We start from the raw sequence: 10,348 nt of genomic DNA, 5'->3' as shown, positions 1-10,348 counted from the left end.
CTGTGGGGGCAAATGAAGGGGGTACATTAAACTGGGGCAGATGGAGAGGGAACATTAAACTGGTGGCAAATGGAGGGAGACATTAAACTGGAGGCAGGTGAAGGGGGAGCATTAAACTGGGGACAGATGGAAGGAGAACATTAAACTGGGGAGAGATATATGGGGGGCAGTAAACTGGGGGAAGATGAAAGGACAACATTAAACTGGGGGCAGATTGAGGGAGAACATTAAACTTGGTGATGAAGGAGGATATTAAACTGGGGGAGATGAATGGGGACATTAAAGAGGGGGCATAAAACTGGAGGCTGATACATGGAGGGGGCATTAAACTGGAGGGGGGGGTCAGCTGGATGGGGATATTAAACTGGGGGCAAGTTGGAAGGGGACACTAAACCGTGGGAGTAGCTGGAGGGGGTCATGTCTGCCTCTAGTTGCCCCCAGTTCAATGTCACCCTCCAGCTGCCCCAGTTCAATGTTCCCCTCTAGTTTCCCCATGTTAAACTGGGGCACCAGTAGAGGGACTTCGTACTGTGGAGCAATTGAAGGGGAACTTTATAATGTGGGGGCATATAATGTCAGGGTGACTGTAGGAGCATTATACTCTGTGGGAACACAAAGAAAAATGGAAGAGAAAGGTGGAGTCAATGTAGAAGTGGGTGGAGCTAAATTTTCAGTGGTGCGCATAGCATACTGTCCCTCTTTCTATCCTTTGAAAGTTGGATGGTATGATCCTATACCTTGGTACCCTGATAGTAGGCGCTAAAGGGGGGCACTATTATTAGAGACTCCGCCAAAAATCTAATAAATATATTCCCTAATTTGGCTAATCCTTGGTTTTAGGTATTACAGTAACTATTTTCTTTAGTTTTGTGCCGCCATCTGGTGGCCATATAGCAGTACTGCTACTCTTTGAAACAGACTATCTGAATAATTACACGTCAGACTCAATAAAGTTCTGCATATAGTTTAATAAAATAACCGAACATCAGTCACCTACTCTCTCCCCATCCCCAGTATTTATGGACCCAGGCTCAGCAGTTAGTAATATTCTGTCTGTATATTCACGACTGTATAGACAATTATATCTTTACTATTCACAATGAAGGGATCCCATAGCAGTGATTGTGGATCGCCCTGAGTTATGGTACGTCCCCTACAATCAGATCTATCCTATTTATCTATATTGCTCTATAAAATAACCCGGCCACTTCACATGATTCGCGATAGCAGAGCGCCTCTCAATTGCTAGTGTCAAGAAATTCTTCTTCTTCATCTGGAATGGAAAATCGGAAGGATAGTCAATTGTGAGCATAGCATGGGTTAATGACGGTGAGTGATAGATGTGCGGACATGACTGTGCCACTATGCTTACCATTTGTTGGTACTCCGCAGTACTCTTTGCATTCTTTTTCTGTATAGAAATGGTTACCATTTCCATTGCAGCCGCCATAAGAGAAGGTAATGCACTTTCCTTCAGTGGCATCAAATGCCCAGCGGGTAAGAAATGCTCTGCAACTGCCTCTGACGATGGGTAAGCGGCAGGCAGCTGGAAAAAAGAAGACGGAAGGAGCAGCCGCAGTCAGTGGATGGTATGAGAAATCCAACTTTTAAACACAGGCTATGGGTCTAATGAATCATGCTGGTGCCAGGGTAAGGGTAGGATTGCAATGAGCTCTTGTGGTAGGGGCATACTGTGTACATGCAAGGGCAACAAGATCCTAGAGGGCTTTAAAGGACAACCATTTCTGTCCAGACATGGCAAGGTCCCACTATGCACTCACCTTCTGTTCTGCAGGTCTGGAGACAATCTCGCTCCTTATCAAAATTATTCAGGTTTCCAAGACAGCCGCCATACTGGAAGGTCTCACAGGCCATGGAGGAAGAATTGTAGAAATAGCGGTTTTGAGATCCCAGGCATGGACCTGCAGCCGGGGGCAGATGACAAGAGCCTGCGAGGGCAAGAGCACAGGTACACGTTTTTGCATCTGTTATACATGTGTCACCACTTATCGGTGCCCAGTCTTATGTGAGTGCAGGATAAAGGGGATGTGCCACAAGAATAGCTTATCTCCTGTCTACTGGACTGGGGTCAGTTCTCTGTGGGTCTTGTGTCCCCATTTCAATATGTCACACATATACCCTGCCCCTCCATAGAAAGTCTATGGGCCTAACTAACATGGCTCAGGGTATCTTTCTCAGTCCAATAGACTATGAGTGGAGCGGACATACACAATTGCTCCATTCATATGGGAAACAGGAACCCTATTCTCATGATTTTCAGGAGTTTCAGCAATCGGACCTTATTGATCAGGCACTTAAGTCCTATCCTCCAATGGCACTGTTGGTATATTTCATGCCCAACAAGTCGCCAGGTGTCTCCCCATCTGAACTGAGCATGCATGTATATAGGGAAATCAGGAGGAATAGCTGTTGACAAAATGAGCAAGCAGCCAACAGCTGTCTAAGGCCGGGTTCACACGATGTATTTTGGCATGTAATGTGGCACGTAGACGCCGCGGGAGCTTTTGCGGGCCGTATACGCTCCCATTGATTTAAATGGGAGCCGGGACTGTATACGCGGCTCTATTTTGCAGCCGTGATTTTGCGGCGGCCGCAAAATAGCGCCACATATATGGTCCCGGCTCCCATTGAAATCAATGGGAGCGTATACGGCCCGCAAAAGCTCCCGTGGCGTCTGTGTGCCAAAATACATCATGTGAACCCGGCCTAATGGTAAAGCTAGAACTTGTTACAATGTATCAGTAGAAACGTGAGCTATCAGACTGGATTTCAGAGCACATAAGATATCTTAGTTGCTATTGTGCTTACTTCTTTTAATCTACACTGATACACTGTAACGAATCCTTTTTGCTTGACAAGTATTAAGTCTGTATCAGGTGCGTAGTCAGCATTCAGAGATGCTTTTGATCATTGACAGGAAGCAAAAGTCTTGAAAATTTGAGGAATTATTAAAGTTGTAAAGGCATGATGGAAATGAAGAGGTGCCATTTACCTGCCCTGTTGTTTTTAAATGGGGTATCGTCTCCAGACCCTTCCTCGGCCTCAGTAGCCACCGCTCGCTGAGATCTCTGCAAATACAATCCAAGGGTTAGTCACTGTAACATACAGTCAGGTCTGGGATCTGTCACAGAACTAACCTCATAAGATCATTGTTATTTCTGTAGTGGGTTCATTGTAATATCTTCATGATCTCTGCTTGTTGTCAGTGGATGAAAACATTCATTGGTTACACCCAGATGGCTGAAAAGCATATGCATGGCATGGCCGAATGTGCAAGCAGTGTTGGGAGGGCGGCCATATGGGCTTGTGTTAAGAGTATGGCCAGCTATAGTCTCACTTACAGTGCTACAACACTTATTGCAGTCTATTAGAGCCCTCCAGCTGTGTCTGCAGGACATGACATAGGCAGGTTTTCAGCCTCTTGGTTATACATAGTTGGTTATACATGCACTGTAAGCAAGCAGAACGCGGGAATCAGTTTAATAATCAATAAATCTATATATAATCTCATACCCCTTTTACTATATTTTCTACTGTGACATCCTATTTACGCTCCTACCTTGTGCGTCACCTCGATGTCCCCTGGAGTACATTCACCTGTACAGGGAGGCAAAATAAACATTTATTATATCTATCTATCTATCTATCTATCTATCTATCTATCTATCTATCTCCTATCTATCTATCTATCTATCTATCTATCTATCTATCTATCTCCTATCTATCTATCTATCTATCTATCTCCTATCTATCTATCTATCTATCTATCTCCTATCTATCTATCTATCTCCTATCTATCTATCTATCTATCTATCTATCTATCTATCTATATCTATCTATCTATCTCCTATCTATCTATTATCTATCTATCTATCTCCTATCTATCTATCTATCTATCTATCTATCTATCTATCTATCATCTATCTATCTATGTCATATCTATCTATCTATCTATCTATCTATCTATCTATCTATCTATCTATCATCTATCTATCTATCTATCTATCTACAGTATCTACTTATCTATCTATCTATCTATCTATCTATCTATCTATCTATCTATCTCCTATCTATCTATTATCTATCTATCTATCTATCTATCTATCTATGTCATTATCTATCTATCTATCTATCTATCTATCTCCTATCATCTATCTATCTATCTATCTATCTATCTATCTATCTATCTATCCTTTATTACATCTGTATATTCCATGTTGAATTTTTTTTCAGTGCTCCTGGTTATTAGTGGGTATCATAAGGGATAGTTCACACATTCCGTTGTGGCATTCCGAGATGGATCAGGCCCAAATGAATGGGCCGGAGGCTCGCGCCGCAGACGCCGATTCAGTCGTGGAATCTGCCGCAAAATAGGGCAGCTTGCTTCTTTTTTCCACTAAAAGCTAGCTGAAAAAAGAAGTTAGCGGCTCCCATTGAAGTCAATGGGAGCAGCGGATTCTGAGGCGGATTCCGACTTGCCCCGTGTGAACTAGCCCTAATTCTGATTTTGTGATAGAGCTGCTGGTTCTTGTGTGACAGGAAAGATCAAAGCCCATTACTTTCCCCTTCTTGCAGGGTACAAGGATGATGTAACCCCCTGACTTGTCCTCCGTATCTGTTTGCTAATCTTGAAGAATGGGGGAACTCTAAGCAGAGTCACACAGCCCATAGTGTTATCCTTTCCCTAATAGGAGATGGAATGTTTTCTCTCTGGTAATAGCCATTTCAAGCTAGGTAGATGCTTGAGTGTAGGGCAAATGAATTCTTTGCTCCGCACTTTTACTGCTGACAACCCTCAGAGACATATTAAGTCATACATGTGACAATTGTATTGGTGAATTGCTTATTTAATGCAAATTTTATCAACTTTCTAAATAGTTTTCACTAAACTTCCTATTGTTTTGTTGTTATAGTCTGTTTAACTCCTTTACCTAGCGGACTGTCCTGGTGCATGTGACATAGATCTGAGCGCACACACCTCCTGACTGCTGCCACTCTCTCTTCTCTCATCCTGCCTTCTCTCATTGTTTAAAGGGGTTGTCCAGGATAACTGGAAAGCTCCACACTAATGTAAACACCTTCCCCCTACTTTCTAATTAACATAATCAAAAATGTATATTTACCCATTTTCCCTGGCACGGTCACATGACTGTCCCAGGGACATTTTCTGATATCCGGTGACGATCCGTTTCCCCATTTCTGGAAAAGGATTGTGACTACTACTCCCCTCCATCCACTGTATTATACTTACCCTCCACACCTATTCCTAGGGGATGGCTCCTCCTTCTTTTCTGACTGCTGCCGCTTCTCGCAGCGCTGCTCTGTGCACTGCTGCCGATTAATCCACCTCTACTGCGCAGCTTCCGCATGTGCAATAGAGGTGGATCAGAGAACAGAGCAGCACTGGGAGAAGAGTGTGCACCATCTCAAAGGAAGGTAAGTATTATATATAATGGGGTAGGTAGGGAAGGGTGGGCTAGCTAGAAAGACAGGGAGGGGGTGTATGGGAGGTAGGAAGAGAGAGAGGAAGGAGGGAGAGAGGTGAGAGGGGTTAGTGAGGAAGTTACGTAGCAGGAAGCTGAAGCATTTAAAGAGGACCTTTCATCAGATCGGGCACAGGCAGTTCCATATACTGCTGGAAAGCCAACAGTGCGCTGAATTCAGCGCACTATCAGCTTTCCTGATCTGTGCCCCGGGTAAAGCGCTATGGGTCCCGGTACCGTAGCGCTTTAAAGTCAGAAGGGCGTTCCTGACAGTCAGTCAGGAACGTCCTTCTCCACACCAGCGCCTATCGCGCTGAACAGTGTGAGCGGGGAGGAACGCCCCCTCCCCTTCTGATAATATTCGTCTATGGACGAGCTGTGTGAGCAGAGGGAGGGGGCGTTCCTCCCCGCTCACACTATACAGCACTATAGGCGCTGCTGTAGAGAAGGACTTTCCTGACTGACTGTCAGAAACGCCCTTCTGACTGTAAAGTGCTACAGTACCGGGACCGATAGCGCTTTACCCGGGGCACAGATCTGGAAAGCCAATAGTGTGCTGAATTCAGCGCACTGTCGGCTTTCCAGCAGTATATAGAGCTGCCTGTGCCCAAACTGATGAAAGATCCTCTTTAAACAAATGCAGGAGATACCAGGCGCTCCTACAGACACCCAAAAATCACTCATAACACTGCTAAAGGTATATAGGTGCATTTATTAACCCATTAATAGCTCTAACAGACATTTAAAAAAAAAATTAAAAAAATTGCCCTGAAATTGCCAATAGTAGAGAATGGGAAGGGGTCGCATCCAAGTCTTCAGGAAAGGCAGAACACCCAGGCTTAGAGCATTGAAAAAGGACAGCATGTAGCAGTCTACAAGGGAAGGGTTTGGATCACACAGGCGATATAGCACAAATGACATATTCTGCAGGTGGAAGAAAAGGAAAGTCAATGTGCTCCTCAGCATCAGTGTCTGTCAGCACAAAGGACAAGAGGAAGGGCAGAAATGAAGTTGTGCTGAAACATGAGATAGTGAAGGCAGAGTCATCCTGGACACACATTCAGCTTGTATTACTTGGGGGAACATTCTGAAACTATTAGCAGGTAATAAACATATTGGGGTCTGAAACGTAATGCAACGTCTTTACCTCGCCACTAACCCATGTACAAATTATAGCTTTTAGACAAGTAATAATAGCGACAAAATTACCTTTATTCTGAAGCATAAAAATGGAGTCCTCTGCAATTCCTTGTTCCAAAGCAAACTGCTTGAAGTCATCGATGAGACTCTGCCTCAACTCTGGGGTCCGCCCTGTCCTCAAAAAGAAGAACAATAAAGTCACAGAGCACTTCAAGGGAACCTGTCACCAGTTTTGGGACTCCTAAACCAGCAGCATGTCCTTCTGCTATCAGGAATTTAGGCCCCAAGCCTAGTGACCCCTATCCTGTTCGCGCCTTAATTTGGCAGATACTGACTCATGACTTGAGGCTGAGGTAAGTACACCTTGCACTGCCCATGCATTGGGATAAATTCCTGGTTTAGGGGCCCCAAACCTGCTGACGGGTTCTCTTTAAAGCTAATGTAAGATTTACATTGTAATGCAGAAGATGAATTTTGGGTGGAGTTACTTCTACATACCTATTACTGTTCAGTGGTGCAGAGGTGGCGGAGCATGACACCAAAGACAGAATCCCAGTGTCTCATGCTCCGTCCCTTACGCTCTAACTAGGCAGAATACAGTGTATCTGTGAGTGCACCTTGAAGCTATTATCTGCTGTATTACAGAACATATACAATATCATACTTCTAGGACTGAGCTCATGTAGTTGCGGACCATGCAGCAGATAACACCATCGCATTGGACTTACCGTACAGCTTGACTGTTGTGGTGGTCTCGCCTTTCTTGGTCTTCCTCATCAGCATCGTAACATATTCAACGTAGTTGGTGTATACAATGTAATTCACAATTTCTGCGTTGTATTCTGCAGGTAGGACATACAGGCTGTTATACTGATAGTAATGGCATGTCACAGCAGGACATCTATAATAAACTCACTGTCATTGAAGTATTTGAATTTCCCGGGGACATCGGTCTTCTTGTAGCTGCCGGAAACTTGTGTGCATGTTCCATGTCTAATAGGAAACAATCAGTAAGAATTCAGTTGTATGTGCTTTATTACTTGCTGTACACTCAGGCAGCCACTAGAGGGCAGTGAATAACCATCACATCAGGCCATGAAGTACTGAGGGCAGGAGAGAAACTTGAAGCTATGGGGCACCAGTGCTATATCTACATGGCTGAGTGATATTCATACCCAGCACTGTATTATGTATAGTGCTGTGCCCTGTTATGTGGCAGAGTGATATTTATACCCGGCACTGTGCCCTGTATAGTGCTGTGCCCTCTTATGTGGCAGTGTGCTATGTATACCTGCCACTGTGCTCTGTATAGTGTTGCATACCTCCCAACTTTTGAAGAACTGAAAGAGGGACAAAATGTGCGGTGCGCGTAGCGCGCTGCGGCAAATTTAACCCCGCCCACTTTTGTGTTGACTCTGCCCACTCGTTAATTTTTCGTGTGCCCGCACACAGTATAATCCTCCGACAGTCACCTGTAAATTATATGTCCCCCCTCTATCTCTCCCCCAGTTTCATATACACCCTTCATCTGCCCCCAGTTTCATGTCCCCCTTCCATCTCTGCCCCCAGATTCATGTCCCCACATCTCTGCCCCCAGTTTCATGTCCCCTCCATCTCTGCCCCCAGATTCATGTCCCCCCTCCATCTCTGCCCCCAGATTCATGTCCCCCATCTCTGCCCCCAGATTCATTTCCCCCATCTCTGCCCCCAGATTCATGTCCCCCATCTCTGCCCCCAAATTCATGTCCCCCATCTCTGCCCCCAGATTCATGTCTCCACATCTCTGACCCCAGATTCATGTCCCCATCTCTGCCCTCAGATTCATGTCCCCCATCTCTGCCCCCAGATTCATGTCCCCCCATCTCTGCCCTCAAATTCATGTCCCCCCCATCTCTGCCCCCAGATTCATGTCCCCCATCTCTGCCCCCAGATTCATGTCTCCACATCTCTGCCCCCAGTGTCATTCCGTCCTCTCCATCTCTGCCCCCAGTGTCATGCCGTCCTCTCCTTCATCTGCCCCCAGATTCACGTTCCACCTCCACATTAAACTTACCTTCTCCTCCGCTCCCTCGCCGCTCTCTGTGCGCCTCTCTCGCTGACACATGCGGCTGAAGGAAGGAGCTGACACAGGTCAGCTCCTCGCTTTGCCGCTGCCACCGGCTCCTGGTTTGCAGACGCGATGTGACACATCGATGTGTCACATCGCATCTACAAGCCAGTAGCAGCGGCGAAGCGAGGAGCTGACACAGGTCAGCTCCTCGCTTCAGCCGCATATGTGTCAGCGAGAGAGACACGCAGCGGCGAAGCGAGGAGCTGACCTGTGTCAGCTCCTTCCTTCAGCCGCATGTGTCAGCGAGAGAGGCGGGCAGCGGCGAAGCGAGGAGCTGACCTGTGTCAGCTCCTTGCTTCAGCCGCATATGTGTTCAACTCAGATCTGCGTCCTCTGGACGCAGATCTGAGTTGAAATCGGGACATACCTCCCTCCAACCGGGACCGCGGGACATGTCACCCAAATCGTGACTGTCCCGCGGAAATCGGGACGGTTGGGAGGTATGGTGTTGTGCCCTCTTATGTGGCAGAGTGATATTTATACCCAGCACTGTGCCCTGTATAGTGCTGTGCCCTCTTATGTGGCAGAGTGCTATGTATACCCGGTACTGCGCTCTGTATAGTGCTATGCCCTCTTATGTGGCAGAGTGATATTTATACCTGGTACTGTGCTCTGTATAGTGCTGTGCCCTCTTATGTGGCAGAGTGATATTTATACCCGGCACTGTGCCCTGTATAGAGCTGTGCCCTCTTATGCGGCAGAGTGCTATGTATACCTGCCACTGTGCCCTGTATAGTGCTGTGCCCTCTTATGTGGCAGAGTGCTATGTATACCCGGTACTGCGCTCTGTATAGTGCTATGCCCTCTTATGTGGCAGAGTGATATTTATACCTGGTACTGTGCTCTGTATAGTGCTGTGCCCTCTTATGTGGCAGAGTGATATTTATACCCGGCACTGTGCCCTGTATAGTGCTGTGCCCTCTTATGTGGCAGAGTGCTATGTATACCCGGTACTGCGCTCTGTATAGTGCTATGCCCTCTTATGTGGCAGAGTGATATTTATACCTGGTACTGTGCCCTGTATAGTGCTGTGCCCTCTTATGTGGCAGAGTCCTATGTATACCTGGTACTGTGCTCTGTATAGTGCTGTGCCCTCTTATGTGGCACAGTGATATTTGGGACCCCATATATTAAACTATATACTACTGTACCTCATCCTGGTGCTGAGAGTTTGGATCTCCTCATCTGTCTGGCCTTCATTCAGCTCCAGAGTCCCCATGTCATATTTGGTCTTGTATTTCTTCAGCCATTTGCACGTCGATCCGATAGCAATGTCGTACCACTTACCGTAGATCTGAAAAAGGCAAAGAGACGTAATGGGTTAAAATAAGGATTGCCCCAGGTCCCACTGAGATTCTAATATATAATGGAAATGTATAAATAGCCATTCTGACTGGACTGGGATTGCTAGTTAAGCGACTCTCTATCAAAGTGAAGGATCTAGAAATCCTTGATATCCTTGTAGCTGTAGTGTGCTGATTCTTACCCCAGTAACATCAAAGTTCTCTTGTGTTGGGATGGCATCTTCGGTCTGAACCGGGCCCCCGGTCACTAGAGCCAGGATAACTGGCAGGAGATATAAGCTAGCCTTCAT

At 46.0% G+C, this 10,348-nt stretch overlaps 1 protein-coding gene across 1 annotated transcript; it reads right to left on the bottom strand.

Annotated features, from left to right (window-relative positions):
- Positions 1 to 1,009: 1,009 nt before the first annotated feature.
- On the bottom strand, positions 1,010 to 10,348 carry AMBP (alpha-1-microglobulin/bikunin precursor). Its single transcript, XM_075260005.1, has 10 exons — positions 10,241 to 10,348; positions 9,906 to 10,048; positions 7,561 to 7,637; positions 7,373 to 7,486; positions 6,714 to 6,815; positions 3,581 to 3,618; positions 3,014 to 3,089; positions 1,782 to 1,949; positions 1,373 to 1,546; positions 1,010 to 1,273 (listed from the first exon to the last, which is right to left on the bottom strand). The coding sequence occupies exons 1-10, from the start codon at positions 10,346 to 10,348 to the stop codon at positions 1,239 to 1,241; spliced, it is 1,035 nt and encodes a 344-aa protein (XP_075116106.1). The 3' UTR covers positions 1,010 to 1,238.

This window comes from Leptodactylus fuscus, chromosome 11 (assembly GCF_031893055.1).
Source record: "Leptodactylus fuscus isolate aLepFus1 chromosome 11, aLepFus1.hap2, whole genome shotgun sequence".
NCBI classification, from domain to species: Eukaryota; Metazoa; Chordata; class Amphibia; order Anura; family Leptodactylidae; genus Leptodactylus; species Leptodactylus fuscus.
Note: the sequence above shows the minus strand (reverse complement) of the source record. Positions and strands in the feature narration are given on the sequence as shown.